The sequence below is a fragment of the Erpetoichthys calabaricus genome, chromosome 4 (assembly GCF_900747795.2).
Source record: "Erpetoichthys calabaricus chromosome 4, fErpCal1.3, whole genome shotgun sequence".
Taxonomy (NCBI): Eukaryota; Metazoa; Chordata; class Cladistia; order Polypteriformes; family Polypteridae; genus Erpetoichthys; species Erpetoichthys calabaricus.
The window spans coordinates 54253051-54271371 of record NC_041397.2 but is presented as its reverse complement, the minus strand read 5'-3'; the positions used below and the strand labels follow the sequence as shown (position 1 = coordinate 54271371).

The window sequence follows — 18321 nt, the reverse complement described above, 5'->3', positions numbered from 1 at the left end:
ATTGCTGATATCCAAATGTACAACAGCATTGAACAACATAATCCATTGGTCTTTTCTGATGAAGATATTCATTACAGTATGTCGATGTGGGCTTATGTGTGTGATGTTGATGGTCGACTAGATTGAGCTTCATTGTTTACACTTTGTACCCATTCATAAACTTTTCATTGAATCATGCTGTTTTCACTTCTGTTCTGAGCCAACATCTTTTGGTGAATTCAGAAGTTTTCTCTCGCTCTTATCAAAGAAATCTCACTATGGTGAATTGTACAACAATGGTACAATCCCCAGTAGAGGATTTTCATGTTCATTTGACCTTGTCTCCAACTAGACTAATGGCAGGGCACAGCGCTGTGTGTGTTCGAAATACCCATTAGTCATCGTGACCTGGTTGTATTCCGTCAGCTTCTATCAATTGTGATTACTTTGAAATGTTCACATTACATTTACTTTTAGACTTATACCTGTACATTCAATAGACATAAAAATAAATGACAATTCAAATAAATATTTTGAATACATACCTTTCATTGGTTGTATTACCTGCAAAATTTTCAGAAAATTTGCCAGTATTTGCACTGGTGTTAGCAATTGCAATTTCTTAATCTAATCTGTGCCAGTAGGAGGCAGCAAAGACCAGTTCCAGAGACTGAAAGTATAAATTAAATGTAGCGACTCTTGTTAATTATTCAACAATAATTAAACAGTACATATGCATATCAAGTGACAAAATGGAAGTGTTGCAATATCCTTAAACAATCATCTCCAAATGAAGACCTTTTTATAATTCAAGGCTAAACTAGTACTTGTTTGATAGGGAGGTGTATCTTTAAAGAAGAAATATCTACTGACATAAATTATTTTAAGGCAAGTATCCAAAACTGCGACAGCTTGTCTTAATTAACTGGCACTATAAGTGACTCATATAGATCCCCACTAAACGGTTCAGGCATTTCTCCTCTGTATAAAAGTACAGTTTGGGATTTTCAGTTTCACCTCACTCCATTACCACTTCTGTTTCTGGACAATTTCAGCACTTTTACCACTGAGCAGTTGTACCTTTTTAAATGATAGATTTTACAGTTGTATCTTGTTTTTTTTAGTTACTTATAGAGGTGTCTGCTGTTGTTCTAATCCCTGAGAGGTTCTTATTTCCCCTCTCCTTGCTTGATTCACACTTCATTCTGCTCAATGTCCCCTGTGGTCACTTCCCATGGCTCACTCTGTACTTCTCTCTTTATCTCCAAGCTTGTGCTGTGCACTCTCCTCCCCTCCCGAGGCTCCACTGAACATATCATATTTCAGTAATGTTTTCTCTCCGGCTTGCTGTCTAAATTTAACTTCACATCTGAACCTCAGTGGAATTTCTCTTTGTAGTGAATTGTGCATCTTTAGTTGAAGTGAAATGAGCCTGAAAATCAAAGTGGACCTATTTTTAATTAACTCATTTGGCAAATTACATTTACATTTTATATTCAGGTGGTACTCCTTTGAGCTTAACAGAAGACCAACTAAGTCAGGATCTCAAACTCCAACCAATTTCACTCCAACCAGTTGCTTAATTAGGCTCTGAGTTTTGCTGTTAATTAAACCCGTTCTTTAATTTCGTGGTTTGTGCTGCTCTCATTGTGCAATAGCATACATTTCCAAAATTGTTGATTTTCTCTTTTCTAAGAGCACTGTTAAAATGTTTTGAGGTCCTGAACAGATCAACTTTCCTGAGACCTTCACCTTTCTTTATTTTCAGATATTATATGATCGACACAGTTTGCTGGCCATGTTTTGGTTAATTTTGTATGTCATTATTGTTTGGCTGCTAATTAAGGAAAAAGAAACAATTAAGGGGTCTGAGTCTTCAAGAGCAAGTCAAATAAAATTAGTTAAAAATAAGTTAATTAGCAGCCAAAACAGGTCACTAGAAAAGGGTTAGAATGAAAACCACTGGGGCCCCCCAGGACTGGAGTTGGGGACCACTGCCTTTGATCTTTACCATTTTACACTTTTGAAAATGCGGTTCATTTCTAGACACGGTGTGTTCTTTCCTGTTTGCTTAAACTAAGTGGAGATCTTTGTTTTTCACTTGAGTTTCTAGTGATGTTGCCTTACTTGCCTGAGAAGCCTCCATTCAGTTCACATCCTGAGTATATTACGCTCATTTTAATCATGCCCAGGTCCTCTGGTTGAATCCTATATCCAAACAAAGAAAAACTTAGCTTATATGATATTCCAGATTCACTAAAAATTAAATTACTGTAACCAATAATGGTTGACTGATGCTGCTAGAATAAGCTGTGAAAACCCATAACTTTGTAATAGAAAAAGCTGAGATATTGGGACATTTTCACAGTTTGCTAAATAAATGAGCTTGATGGAGTGAATGGTCTCCTCTCAATTGTCATATTTCTTCTGTTCTTTAAAACATAATTTTAGAAAATGAAGAAAGGTGGATAGAAGACTTACAGATATTCAAACAGATGCAGTGAATACTGCTGTAAATCCTGGATTGCAGGAATATTAAACGGTCATTTTTATCCACTTTAAGTTGAGATTGTTTGTGATAGTAAACTGCATCTGGTTCATAAATATCATTTCATAAACTTCATAGTCTCTTGTAGAGAAGTATTTGTTACTTTGGTGAAGCAATAATTAATGTAATACATAGATTGCATTTTATCTGCCACAAATCTGCCCACGCCTGTATGATGTGCAAGTCCCCCTGTAATGATTCAATGGATTCCAGATTATTTGCCAATCCACTTATCTTGGTATCATCTGCTATCTAAATCATTTATATATATATATATTAAAAATAGAAGCGGCTCTAGCTCTGATCCCTATGGACACCACTCTTAACTTCACCCAATTCTGATAGTGTTTCTTGCACCATAACCCCTTGGTAGCCAGTTATGCACCCATCAACAAATGACACCCTGAACTCCCACTTCTTTCTCTTGATGCACCTTATGAAATGCTTTCTGAAAGTCAAGATAAATTATATCTTTTGCTCCTCTTTGATCATACACTTTTGTTGCTTCCTCATAGAATTCCAACATGTTATTAAAACATGACCTCCCTCTACTGACTGTTCAGTAAAATGCCTGTTCTTGACATGTGTTGCTCAATCTTTCCCCTAATACCTCCTTCCATTAATTTTCCTGTGATGCAGATTAAGCTGACTGGCCTATAGTTGCTTGGCTCTGCCTGATCACTCTTTTTATATAATGGGGTAATATTTGGCATTTTCTAGTCCTTTGGTATTTCCTCAATGCATAGTGATTTCATAAATATATGCGTCAAGGGTTTATATATGTACCTTATTAAGCACTCGATGATAAATATTCAGGGATCATTCATTTATACTCACCACAGAGAATGGTTTTGCCATTGCCAGAACTGCTACTTAGCATTTTTCAATGTAGAGAAATATTTCAGATTGATGTGTTTTCAAAAGTACTTGCTTGGAAGTTTTGAACCTCTCAATTAATTTTGATCCTTTCAAAAAAATATCACATCACTAGCGAAAAGCTTTCATATGCAACTTGCCACATACCTCACCATCTTCCATCTCATGCACTTAAGGGATGTTTATATCATGCTTACCTAAATCAAGTGAGCACTGATGCTAGTTTGGATATCTATGAATTCGAATCATGTGGCATAGACGTGTTCTCACTGAGAGTGATCAGAATGATGAAAAACTTGCATGGCCCATAGGCCAGAATTTTTAACCTATCATGCACAGAAGAGAGACAGAAATAGATGAACACTAAGAAGTATGTAATGAGTATGAAAAATCTATCCAAAAGTGTTTTGAGTGTGTGTTAAAAAGAACCTGCCTATTCTCTAGGAAGGTAGCAGAATAACATCAATATTATTTAGGTGAGGTACATTTAATAAAACAAAACTGAAACTAATCAGTCAGTACAGTAGTGAATGAGGAAACCTCAAAGAACCTGAAATAAAAAAAACTGGTCTGGCAAAACTGGCCCTAGATGGTCACTTCCATAATTGTCCATAAAACTAATTCCAAGATGTCCTCTGCAGGGGTGAATCAGGAGCTGGTAAGACAGTGAACACCAAGCGTGTCATTCAGTACTTTGCTACTGTGGCTGCTCTTGGAGAAATAACTGGTAAAAAGCATGTAAGTAAAGTTTACTTTTTTTCTGTCTTTCTTGTACATCACATGCTGGTAGAAAATGAAGCACTTCTTGGAGACACCTAACTATGTGTGATGCATACTGTATGATGGTATCACATGCATATTCCAGTTAGAATATTGCCTTATAAATTCAATGTAAGTTATTGTAAATACTATTTTCATTAGTAAAGACCTTAACTTTGAGAAACTATAAGACAGGATATGTTTTATAAAAGAAGAGTAGCAGTTGGTGAAATTCTCATAAGTTACTGATGGGAAAGTTAACCTGTGCCTTGGCAGTTTGAACACCATCTCTTAAACCAGTAAACCATACATTTGTTTAAATTCTAAAGCTAAGACAACCCTCAGATTGTTCTGACTTCTCAAGGGTTATCCGGCCAGGTTTGTCCATCAGATCTCCCACCAGAATTCTGCTGAAGAACTGTCCTAAGCTCTAGATTACTATTCTGATTGGCCAAAAATCTCTATAAGAACATCCTTCTGCCCTTCCACATTCTACTCATCTGCATTCTGTGCAAGTGCTTATCTACTAAGACAGAAGGTCTAAATTATTAGGATTCACACCATCTTGATGCATCTCATTACAGCTGCAAGACCTAATACCAATGAATCATCTGTTTATCTGATCTCAGCATTTCAGGAGGCATTCTAGGTTTGCTTGGCCTGTACAAATCTTGAAGAGAAGGCCATAGTGATTAGAGAAGCATTCAATAGCAGTTAATATTTGATTTCTGCACAAATTGTAGTACTAACCGCTGACCTCCCAGTCTGTCTTGAAACACCACAGTGCTAATTCCAGTATTGCTTGGATTGGTGTCCACCAGTGATGGGCATCTGGGATTTGGTAACGTTGACACAAATAGTCAGTTAAAAGCAAAGGTGTTAGACTGTAAACTTCAAAGCAGCCAGTTGAGTCCCAACCTGTGATTCATATTCTTGTACACTATTTAAAAAAAAACATGAAAAACTTCACCTTAAAATAACATTTGTTTCATTGACAGACACTTTTCAATCCACTCAAAGATGTAGCCTGTAGCTATTAGATGAGAAGTGGGATTGGAAATGTCAACTGTTTTCTGAATCAACTGCCAGGAACATTAAATAAGCTTTGATGAGATGTTCTGGCTCGTGTATTTAAAAAATAGTGGACACCACCTCAGCCACCCATCATATGCCCCAAGAACTCCATTTCCATGTGGGACTTCAGGTCTGTCCTGGATTTAAATTCATCCCTTGGTTGCATCACATGCTCATTGGTACTGTTAAAAATACATCCAATGACAGCAGTCTTTATTAGGCAATCCGTTGAGAGCTTGGAAGTCCATACATGATCACAGTCTGTCCCTTCTAGAGACCATGTCAGAATATCAGAATTTCCCCTTGGGATTAATAAAGTATCTATCTATCTATCTATCTATCTATCTATCTATCTATCTATCTATCTATCTATCTATCTATCTATCTATCTATCTATCTATCTATCTATCTATCTATCTATCTATCTATCTATCTATCTATCTATCAAATGCAGTCAAACTGACATGATGAAATGAAATTGTCCAAATATGCGTGGCTAAAAAAATTCTGCTAAGTCTAAAGGCCTTCAGTGATATAAATGAAGCCATATGAGAGTAATATAAAATAAACCAATTTTATTGATTTCATAAGTTTAGCAAATACAAGCTTTATTAACTAGATAGATAGATAGATAGATAGATAGATAGATAGATAGATAGATAGATAGATAGATAGATAGATAGATAGATAGATAGATAGATAGATAGATAGATAGATAGATAATTAAAGTTGCAACCTTAACATATTATCCACTAGTCAACTTCAGGCCTTCCTTTGGCTGCACAAATTTCAGTTTATTTTTGTTATATATTTAGTTTTCTGTGCAACTGCCCTGATCAGCACACTTCCCATGTAGCTTCTTGGCTATGTAGGGCATTTTTTAGTTTTTATTGATAATGAATTGTGCTGTTTTTTCAAAGGAGTTTTAATCTCTTTGGAAGATTCCTGAAGCTCTTGTTGTGATTGGTGCATTTCAATTGATTTATTATGATTAGGCTTTGAATTTTGTGTGTTTTGATGATTATTTTGTTAATCAGCTGTGGGACTTGTGGAAACTGCTCACAAGTCAACTCAGTTCATCTACTTTTTTGCATAATAACAAAGAAGATAAATACTAATATAATCTGTTTTGTATTTTAATTTATAATTAATTCAGAGAAATGTGCATATTTTTTACATATTCCCTTTACCTCTTTATTGTTGCCCGTGCTGAGTCCCAACCAACCTAGCAGACTAGGAGAAACAGAAATGTGAGGAATCAAAGTTACATTTAAAAATATTTCATACTCTATTTAAAATGTTTAAAAATATCTCAGCTTAATCCTTAGGCCTATGAGAGTGCCTTGGTTGACTATTAATAACAACGGCACTTGGGCAGGTTTTATGAAAAGCCTAATGTGTAAATCCCAGATGGAAAATTGAAATTATTTTTGTTTTTACTTGCAGGGGACTCTGGAGGATCAGATCATACAAGCTAATCCTGCCCTGGAAGCCTTTGGGAATGCAAAGACCCTGCGGAATGATAACTCCTCTCGATTTGTTAGTACAGCTTTAGAAACGTTTTTGTGATCAATTGTTTATTTTGTTCAGGAATGAGTGCAATTAATAGCAACAGGTAATATAATAAAAGAAAATATCATAATCCACCCCATCTCAACATACACTGACCATCGATTCACAAATTGCAGTGTGACATATCAAGTTTAACCGATAAGGTTGCAGTATCATTAGAGAAGTCCTTCATTCATAGAGCAGGCACACACACAAGGCAGAGAGCAGATCTGGATTGCTTGTCAGTCTAGCAAACACCCACATATGGCTGTAATAATTCTGATAAAACATATGAAAAAGGAAAAATGAAGAATGCATACACTATACACAGTTAGTGACAGGTTGTGATTTTCACCCTAGACTGTTGTGCCACCAAGGGAAATTGTTAATATTTTAAATCATAAAGTAACACAGATCAATTTCTGGAAATATTTTTATATTGTCCCACTGTTAATATATTGAAACATTATCTCAAAAATCACCATTATGAAAAAAAGGTCAGAAAATAATAAGGATAAAATTCTTAACCTTTGAGTCACTTGTTTTGAGTTGTGAAAATTGTAGTAAATATTGAATAAATCCTTTCCAAAGTGAAAGGAAAATAAATGTCAGTTACATGTTCTTTGTGTAGAATTTTTGTTTACAATATTTACGGTAGGGTGGGTTGGCACCCTGCCCTGGATTGGTTCCTGCCTTGCACCCTGTGTTGGCTGGGATTGGCTCCAGCAGACCCCCGTGACCCTGTGTTCGGATTCAGCGGGTTGGAAAATGGATGGATGGATGGATATTTATGGTAGTTAATATAAATTTTGTCTTAGATGCTTCTCTTTTGGCTTGTGCTTTAATGTGTCAGTACAAGTCAATTCAAGCCGTCAAGTGGCTTTATTGCTATACCATTCATACATCATATTGCAGCATACAGTGGCAGGAGTGCAGGACAACATATACACAAACCCAGGACAAGTGCAACACAGATCTATGCAATACTGTAATAGATAAATAATTTTAAAAAATGAATAATTGAATAGATAGTAATAATTTTAAATAATTAAAAGTCCAGATTAATTAAAATTAAATTAAATGTTTCAGAGAAATGTTTGTATTTCATTAAATAAAGTAACAGACCACTTTTTAGATAAAAATGTGATTAATTAGTAGGCATACTGCCTATCAAACAAAGACACCTAGTAGGTGCTGATGAAATGTGTTCATTAAATCAAACTGATTAACAGAAACAGAAACTGGTGTAGAAGGAGTCAAACTGGTGAAGGGCAACCTACCGAAAAGACCGAAAAGTGTGGCAGATGCGATACTTTAGCATTCAAATCATTAATTCTTACACCATAGAGTAGCAACAAGACCCAAGGCGGCACTCCTTCCTCAGCAAATTCTCTCTGAAGGGGAAATTTCAAGGCCAACAGAAGTATGAAGATATGCTATCCAAGCCTTTCTGAAGAACCACAAGGATCAGGAAAGTCTAAAGACCAGAAACATAGTGGTCAGCTGTGGAAATTGATTGCAGCAGATGAGAGAAACATCAACCTGACATTTGTTCAAAATCAGAAGAGGTCCACCATGGCTGTCAACTGTGAACTCAGAAAGCACTGGACTCCAAGTACACTCCCTATATCTTGTCAGAAGTGGTTTCCATGGAAGACATGCTACCAAAAATCAAAGAAACAAAGCCAAGAGACTAATCTACACACAAAATCACACTGCCAGCAGTGCTCTGTACAGATGAGTCAAAATGTGAAGTTATTGGCACAAACAAAACATAGTTTGAATGTAAAAGAACTGGAGAGTGCCACATGCATGAGAATCTGCAGCCAACATTTAAGCACGGTGGAGCTTCTCTGCAAGTCGGGTGGTGCATTTCTGAAAATGTAGTTGGTAATCTACTCAGAATTAATGGAATCCTCAGGGTTGAGAAGTACAAGCAGATTATCGTTCATCAGACAATATCCCAAATACTCCAAAGTAGTCAAATTCTGTTCAGGGACATTAAAATAAATTAATATTTTGAAAAATCAAGTAACGAAAGTAATATAACATTTTAGAAATTACGGATTTGTTTAGTTTAGTTGTTTTATTGCTCAGCTGTTAATCATAATGTAATACATATATTTTACCTGTCACTGGCTTTATGCATCTTTTACACCACAATCATATTTACATTCATACAGAACATAAAGTGTGGCTTGTTGGCACAGAGGTTAGTGCTACAACATCACAGCACTTGTGTTCAGCTCCTAGCTCAGATCCTGCCAGAGTGGAGTTTAGACTTTCTCCCTACATTCCGATTCTTTTTTTTTTTCTGCACATTATTTTTCTCCTTCAATCACAAACACATGCTGTTAGATTAGCTAACGACTCTCCACAAGGGGGTGCTGTAGGACAGACTGGTGTCCTATTCAAGGAGAATGTCTCTAATAAAGGCTGGGACTCTGCTCAACTTTACAGTATAATGTTATAAGCAGCTGCAAAAAAATTAATGTAAGTAAATATTGTTTGTTTTTTCTTTTAAAAGGGGAAATTTATAAGAATTCACTTTGGCCCAAGTGGTAAACTATCCTCTGCTGATATAGAAATTTGTAAGTAATGATTTTGATACTTTTATAATGGAGTTGTTTTGTGCCAACATGTATTCACATACCTGAACTTGCATGTCTGCCTTGCAGTTTTTCATGAATTTGTGGAAAATATTGAATTCCTATGATGCACTTCATTTAGCAAAAGAAAACATTCAAAATATAAAACATTTTTAAAATGTAAGTAGGAAAGATGAAACGTTATTAAAACAAACTCTTCAGATCTTATTCAAGCACAACATTGAGTAATTGAAAATATAATTTACTTATCAATATATAATGTGAAAACTGCAAAACTTAAGGTCTGTTCCTCAAATTTGCCAGTTTTGTTACAGTGTAATTTCTTATTATGGTATTAATATTACAATATTAATAATATTGTAAATTAATATTATTAGTAATTCCATCTTTCCCTTTGATTTTACAGACTTGCTTGAAAAATCTCGAGTCATTTTTCAACAGTCAGGTGAAAGAGATTATCACATTTTTTATCAGATCCTGTCGGGAAAAAAAGAGGAATTGCATGGTAAGTGTGGTGCATGTTCGTCCAGATACACTGTGACTTAACCCCTAAGGCCACGCATTGGAGGTAAAATGTATATATCCCCCAAAACCTGAAACATCATGTGTTTTTTGCAATTAAAATGTCATTTAAATTGTAGATATGGCATCTTCACTGCTCTTTCTCAAGCTTTCAAAGTGGATAAGCTGTTGTATTAACTTGGGAAAGTTTTAAGTACAGAGTTGGCATGGTGGTGCAGCTGGCATCACTTAAGATGCATGGCCAGCTGCTGTCTGTGCTAAGGTGGCATGTTCTGCCCTGTGTCTGCATTGGTATTTTTCCAGGTACTCCAGTTAAACTAAATTAAAATGTAACTGTACATCAGCTCTGTGTGAGGACCCCATGATTGACTGGCACTCCTTACAGGGTTGGTTGCTGCTTTATACCTGTTGCTACTGAGAAAGGCTGTGGCACACCAATGATTTACAATTAACTGAAATAAATGGGCCCTTTTTATGATTTTATTCATTTATGTGCTTATAAACAGAAGAATAAGGTGCCATTTTACTTTGTGCCATAAATGGTGACTGAAAGTACTCTAGTACTGTTAATCTGACTTGGAAAAATTGAAGGATGGAAACTGGGGAACAATGAAAGAACCAATCTAAAGCTGAACAACAAAATGATGTTTAGTATTTAGGAAAGATTCAAATACATATCTGTAAATACTCACGCTGGTAATTATTATTATAAAGATCAATCTTATTCTCAACAGGATAAATAGCATCAGAAATGTATCTCACAATGCAATCAATGTAATCAACTTTATTTCTCTTCAGAAATGCTGCTTGTGTCTACCAACCCCTACGACTACCATTTTTGTTCTCAAGGTGTTGTGACTGTTGACAATTTGGATGATGGAGAAGAACTTATGGCCACAGATGTAAAATTGTGTTTAGCTTTCTTTTCTCAAATTTAAGTTCACATTTTCCCCGGAAGACAGCTCATCATCATTTCTTTTTTGTCCAATAGAAAGCAATGGATATTCTAGGGTTTAGCCCTGATGAAAAATATGGGGCCTACAAAATGACCGGTGCTATTATGCACTTTGGAAACATGAAGTTCAAGCAAAAGCCAAGAGAAGAGCAAGCAGAGACAGATGGGACTGAAAGTAGGTTGAAGTTTTAGACTTTGGGTTAGTTTTTTTTAAGCAGGAATTGGTATTTCATTCTTGTATGCATCCATCCATCCATTTTCCAACCCGCTGAATCCGAACACAGGGTCACGGGGGTCTGCTGGAGCCAATCCCAGCCAACACAGGGCACAAGGCAGGAAACAATCCTGGACAGGGTGCCAACCCACCACAGTCATTCTTGTATCTTTTATTCTATTTGTGTTATCTCAAAAATACACATACTCGCTTTCAGTACAATACATACATGTTGGGTTTTGCTGCATCATTCTTCTGATCTTGACATCATCAACATACTTACTGTAAATGTAATTTGCTGTTTCTTGTCACCTAAAGTTTTCTGTGGAGGTATTTTGTGAAGAAGTAACACCAAATTGTCCCCTTTTAGTAACCTCTGAGAATAAGGTGAAGTCAGCCTTTGTTTGCTGGAGTGTTAGCAACTAAAGTGTTGGGTGCACGTATCCCGGGTTGTTCATGTTTATGCACCCACACGCCATTCACACCAGACTAGTTTGGAATCAACAATAACCCATTCCACATACCTTGAGTGTCCAGAGAATACCCACACAGTGTCCAAGCCTGGACAACCCAGACTTCAAAAGCACTTTATCACAAGCGATAGAAATTTGTATACTTCTATCCAATGATCATCAAAACAAATGTTATAGTTTTAGGGTTGTGGTTAGGGGGAACCGTAACCTATCCTGGAAGGAGTCAGTGAAATGCCGGAATCAGCCCTGCATGGGCTTTCAATCTATTATAGGCCCCTCTCTCAGTGGGTAAATTTGGAACAACCAACTAACCTAACCTGCACGTCTTTGAAATGCAGAAGAATGTGACAAAACATGCGGACTTCATAGTGCCCAGGCCAGAATTCCCACCAAGGGCTCAAGTGAGGAAGTAGTGCATTGTGTTCAATAGAACAAATTTAATAATCATCTCAAGTATTTTTTGAGGATAAAGCAGAAACATAGTCATGGTCGTTAATGAAGGTCAAAACTCAGAAGTCATTATATCATTCAGCAGAATTTCAAAAGGGAAAGGTCCAGGCAATGGTCTTTTCATGCCTTGACTATTGTAATTCTCTATTAGCAGGAGTACCTGCATGTGCTACCCAGCCCTGGTAGATGAACCAGAAGGAAGCAGCACAACTTGCATTGAACCAGCCAAGACGTTGGTGCATGTCAATCCTTTTTCAGATCCTTGTAGCGGCATGCGTTAGGTTTAAATTCTTGATGCTTGCCAACAGAGTACGCAGTGAGCCAGCAACTGTGTGTATGTAGATGCTCGTGAGGTCCTATCCTCAGGTTGACTAAAACAGGGCATCTGGTGATAGTGGGCATCACATCTCAACCAGATTCTTTTTATGTGTAGCTCCTAACTGGTGTAATGAGCTGCCAGCCTCCATCTGAACTGCTGACTCCCTCAGTATGTTAAAGAAGTGTTTAAAGTTTCTCTTATTCTCTGAATATCTGTTTAAATAATATTGGCTCATACAACTAAGAAAAGTGAATTAGTTCTGCATTTGTTCAGTTTAAGCTCTTCACTTGCGATGATCAGTTCCATAAGCTTGTCCTGTAGTACCAGCATCAAAACTGTCCCCAGACTGGTGTTTACTCGATTATGTTGATCTCTTTTGTAAGTCACTTTGGATGAAAGTGATAAAAGTATCTCCTAAGTGAATAAATGGAAATGGAAAACACCTAAATCAATGTAGAAATAACAGAAAATTAAAAAAACAGAATCTTTCCCTGGGTATTTTGACTATTTACTTACATGCTAGACTTAATTAAATCAAATTTGGAATGATACATAATGCATGCCACCATCTTCTAAAATGCAAATTTGAAGACATCATGCAATTCGTGTATCACCTGCCCGACAACAGGCCTAGTTCCAAAATGACGGTTCCCATGAAAGCAACCTTACAAAATGGTGGTGCTTACAGAAAAAAACATTTACATAATGGTGATGCAACAAATTGGGAAAGTGGTCAACTATATAAACAAACAAGGTGGAAATAAATAAGTTATCATAACAAAACAAATGTCAAAAAATGAAACATTGATGTGTTTATGGCGCAATACTAAACACTGTGCTGCTGTGCTGCCCACAGTTTGGTACACTGTGAATACTTACCCTCATATTGTTCTTTTAATTCAGCCTGTTTGGTCCTGAAGGTGGGATTTTAAGGTGTAAATCATTTAAGTGTTCAACAAATGAAATCAAACTAATGGAGGGAAAGCCACCTATGTAATTTCAAACCATTTAATATATTTTAGGGTCATGGGGCTCCATTACTTCCTAAAATGTTTATTCCTTGTAATAATAATATATTTTAGGTAAAAACAAATGGTGAATAAACCCTATGAGTGGTTTTATTATTAAGTCAGACTCAACAATGTCTGTATTTTACAGCACCATAAAAATTCCTCCCAAGGTTTATTTTCATTTTACACTGTTGAACTAAACATTAACTTATCTCATCTCTTTGATTTTTTTTCAGATACCGACAAGGCAGCATATCTTATGGGAATCAGCTCCGCAGACCTTATCAAAGGCTTACTGCATCCAAGAGTCAAAGTTGGAAATGAATATGTGACCAAAGGTCAGAGTGTAGAACAGGTAATGTGGACCGCATTCTTTATTATGACAGTTGTTGATCAAGGGCCAAAGGATTTTTTTCTTGATTATTTCCTTTGACCTTTGATATCCCTTGTGCATATAAGAATTACTTAAGAACATTCTGAAATCAGTTAAGTGAAAAGAAATCACTGATGCCTCCTGACTCAGCGGTATGAGAAAACTCCCACATATGATAACACTGTTCGACTCGTCTTGATGTTTAGCTATGCAAAACATTGAGCTTTTTGGGGTTCCCCCTATTTTTTCCCACTAGACCTGAAAAGCTCTCATTTCTAGGCCATCGTTGGCCCATATTTTGTGCAGGAAATTGCACCTGTATGACGAAGAATAAACCGATAGGTATCTTCAGCAAAAATAATCAGAAGGACTTGAAGTTGTGCTTGCCATATCAACCAACAAACAGAGTTTAGCACCTCCAATGAGATGTAAGGAGTCAAAGTTACTCGTTTTCACAAAACTTTGAAAAAATGGGGATTGGTAATATAAGCACGTGGAGGGTCATTTTGTGGTATTTCAAGGTTGCTGATTATGAATATGATAATATTTTTGATGTTTGATTCTTTACCAGTGGTCCTGGCCCTCTAAGAGCCAGTCCCAGAAGGTTAGAAAATTACAAATTTTAAACACAGACATGTGGGGTGTCTTTTTAGACAATTGCAAGGCCAGTGAGCACAAAAATTATGCCATTTTTGGGTTTTTCCTTTTTCAATCAAGAATATTTTGACTTTAAATAATGAAAATGAAGCACACATTATAAAATTACAAATATTTAATGTAATAATTTTTGTTTATTAAGTAGTTGTTCTTCTTGAAGAAAATCATTAAATTTTTTGAACACCCCAAATTAGGGCAGCTTATACTAATTCAGCCTTATTTTAGGGCAATTTTGGTGAGTAACACAGCTGATCTAAAATGTCTCTCAAAAGACTTAATGCATTTTGAAAGTTGGGCAATTAAATGAGACGGATGACCTTAAAGGTGAGCAAAAGGAACAAGTGGGCTTCTGTCAGTGAAGAGCAGTGACTGTGCCAGGGTACCTTGTCTAAGTCTCTGTTGTACATTTTCTCTCCAAATCAGCTGGTGTCTTTTCATGACATGTACCGTACATTTGTTTTTATTTCTCTCCATTTGAATTTTTTTCTGTATGTATACATATTATTAAAACAAAAAGATGAGATGTAAGAGTTTTCTGAATGGTGACTGCTTGTTAAGACACATACAGAATTTCATTTATTTCTCTAATCTCCTGATACCATTTTTAATGTCACTGGTGGCCAGAGCTCCTCACAGCAGTGTTAGATGTAAGATATGGCAAGTTCACACACACATACACACACATGCACACACCCACACACCCACACACACATGCACATGCACATGCACACAGACACACACATACTCATACTTACTTTCCCAGGCCAATTTAGACTCATCAGTCCACTTAATGTGAATATCCTAAGTTGTGATTTCAGCAACCCCAGAAAAACAATTCACAAGAAGACAGGGAAAATGTGAAGACTCCAAAGAGTCAGTGACATGGATGACGACTGGGTATTGAAAGTTTATTATGGACAGTATTCACAAGTTAATGTTGAAATATGGGAACTGTGCAAATAGTAAAACTCACCAACTGACCCACAGACTTGGAAGTTCAAATTTTTTCAAATTTGAAGTTTCAAACATATCGTAATTCTGTACTGTAGATAAGCTAGAGACACTGAGTCCATTAAAAGTGCATCCTGCTCTAGTAGTAGTAGTAGTAGAAGCAGTATTAGTATTAGTATTGTCACACATAAAGAGTACAGTGAAACTATCTCTTGCATGTGCAACCAACTTGCAACATGTTGCCACTCATTAACAGGAATGTAGCAGAATACATAATGTCATTTTATTTACAGTAGTAGAAATCATAAATTAGCCATTAATTGATTTAACAATACCTGGAAACTGTTCATCAGCTTTTCTAATCTTGCGAAAGACAGAAACCAATCCTCAGTTTATCACAGTCTGACCCATAATGAGCCATCTTAGGGGAGCCAATTAAATATATAGCAGATTTCTTTACGTGCATTGCCAGCAGTATATCCTGGCAGCACCGGCTCCAAGGCAGTAGGCCATTCTGAATGGTGTACTGGACCAAGCTCTAGATTCTGAATGATGTACCAGGACACTCTCACGCATGTAGCTGAACTCATCTCAGAGTTGTCAGTTAAGCCAATCTTCAGGAAATGGGAAGTGAACCGGAAAAAAGTTAATGGACAAGAAAGGAACACATGTCACCTCCAATGAGAGTGGAGTCTGGATCTGTGTTTAAATATATTGTGTTTTAATTATATTGTGAATGACTGAAATAGAATAATAAAAAATATAAGATAATGTCAAAACAATTCTGTGCTTCAGTGTCGTGTTTATTTTCTGCATTGTTTTGTAGGTTGTCTACGCTGTAGGCGCTCTATCCAAAGCTGTGTATGATCGGATGTTTAAGTGGCTGGTAACCAGAATTAACCGCACGCTGGACACTAAACTCTCCAGGCAATTTTTTATTGGAGTGCTCGACATTGCAGGCTTTGAAATATTTGAAGTAAGTAATTCAATCATCAATCTTAAAATTCTTAAATGAGCTTTTACTGTAAGTTTAGTTGCTTGTTAATGCACCTCCTCTTTCTTTATTAATCCAAATTAGGGCCTATCCCAAAAGAAAATCAAAGCACCAGTCCATTGCAGGACTCACTCACATACACTGCCACATTCACACGAGGTCAGTTTGGAATCAATAATTAACTAATCTTTGTCAATATGAGAGAAAAACCAACAACGCAGGGAGAACATGTAAACTCCTCACAGATGTTGTCTGCACATGAGATTCAAACTCACTGCATGGAACAGTGCGTATCACGTATCTGGAATTAAATATATTGTAATGAGCTATTTTCTCAAGTAACCCCCTGAACTGGTCAAGGGTAGGACTTATAGGCGTTGATTACGATGTAATATATTTTATCTCTTTGAAATGTTGCATTGATTTTATGTATTGTTATTTTATTTTTACAGGATTGTTTGCCTGGCTGTTTTTTTTGTAATGCATATATTTTGAAACTAAATAAAACTATTTGGATATACCCTTATTCATACACAGTAATACCAATTGCAGTTCTGCCTGGTTTCAGAGAATTGCTAAGGGGCGAAATGCCACAAAGCATCGCTCCTCCAATTGGATGCTATTGGTGGAGAGACAATTTTCATTGCAAATAAATATGTTTTGAGTCATTAAAAATCTAGGGGTTAATAATCACTGATTTTATAGCCACCTTTGGTCCTTCTATCATGCCTTACATTTTACAATTGTACAGTATATTGTCTCATTTATTATGCCCCCTCTTTCCTTATCTTATCCCTGCCATTTTTCCATTACCATATACTGTAACTAACAAAGTGATATCTAAAAATATAAAAAGCACATGGCCATAACACAAGGTTGTGCTGAAATCAGTGGTTAATTGTGATTAACCTACCAAATAAGAGTGGGCTCGTATACATAACTGGTCATATATTTTCTTGGCAGGATCTTCTGTCACTATGACTTTAATTACATTTTACAAGTTTATAGGAGGACAGAGAAGTTCTTCCCTGCACTTGCTAATCTACATGCAACACACCAGCACTCTCCAGTACCATGATTAGTGTGTGTAACAGCCTTAGCTCAAAAATTTCTGTCTTATTTATGTGTCTACCATTTACTGATTCATTCAAATGCTGATCATGCTTGTCTGTGTTTATCAATAAAACTGACTGACAATCATAATAATAATGATAATCATAGCTGTACACAACAACCATCTTGGCAGTTTCTGTACTAAGGTTGAATGTAGTACTTGATAATATTCTTTCTTTCTTTCTTTCTTTCTTTCTTTCTTTCTTTCTTTCTTTCTTTCTTTCTTTCTTTCTTTCTTAATTCAGATTTACACACAATGCCCTTTGCCATAAAAAGCTAGCGCTAGCACACACTAAACTATAGATTAGATTAGATAAACTTTATTAATCCCATGAGGAAATTCTGATGCATACAGCAGTATAAAATCAAAAAACAAGGATACAGACTCACAGGACACATAATACAGCCAATCAATCAATAAATAAAAATAAATGTATATTGTGCAGATATTTCAAAATTAACTTAATGAATACATTGGGATAAAGCATTGAATTTCCTGATAGCAGAGAGTGCCTCCTGGAGGGGATTTCTCATGATGGCATCCAATTTTGCCATCATCTTCTTTACCACCACAGTTTCCATTGTGTCCAGGGTTTGCCCTGTAATGGAGTGGGCTTTCCTGATAAGTTTGTTCAGGCTTTGGGCTTCTTTTGTGCTCAAGTTGCTTCCCCAGGAGACTGATGTGTAGAACACCACACTGGCTACTATGGACTGATAGAACATTTCCAGCAGCCTGCTGCAAACATCAAACAACCCAGGTGTCCTTAGCAAGTGCTGTCTGTTCTTGTACAGTGCCACTGTGTTTTTAGATCAGTCCAGTTTGTTGTTCATGTGAAGCCCCAGGTACTTGTAGCTCTGCACCACTTCCACATCCTCCACCTGAATGTTGACTGG

At 36.4% G+C, this 18321-nt stretch overlaps 1 protein-coding gene across 1 annotated transcript in view; it reads left to right on the top strand.

Annotated features, from left to right (window-relative positions):
* The window catches only part of LOC114651090 (myosin-7-like), a 200879-nt gene that overhangs the window by 19920 nt on the left and 162638 nt on the right, over nt 1–18321 (top strand). The window contains exons 6-13 of the mRNA XM_051926523.1: nt 4045–4165; nt 6683–6775; nt 9315–9378; nt 9803–9901; nt 10717–10820; nt 10910–11048; nt 13576–13694; nt 16147–16296. Of these exons, the coding sequence (XP_051782483.1) occupies nt 4045–4165; nt 6683–6775; nt 9315–9378; nt 9803–9901; nt 10717–10820; nt 10910–11048; nt 13576–13694; nt 16147–16296 (889 nt within the window). The remainder of the gene's footprint in view (nt 1–4044; nt 4166–6682; nt 6776–9314; nt 9379–9802; nt 9902–10716; nt 10821–10909; nt 11049–13575; nt 13695–16146; nt 16297–18321) is intronic.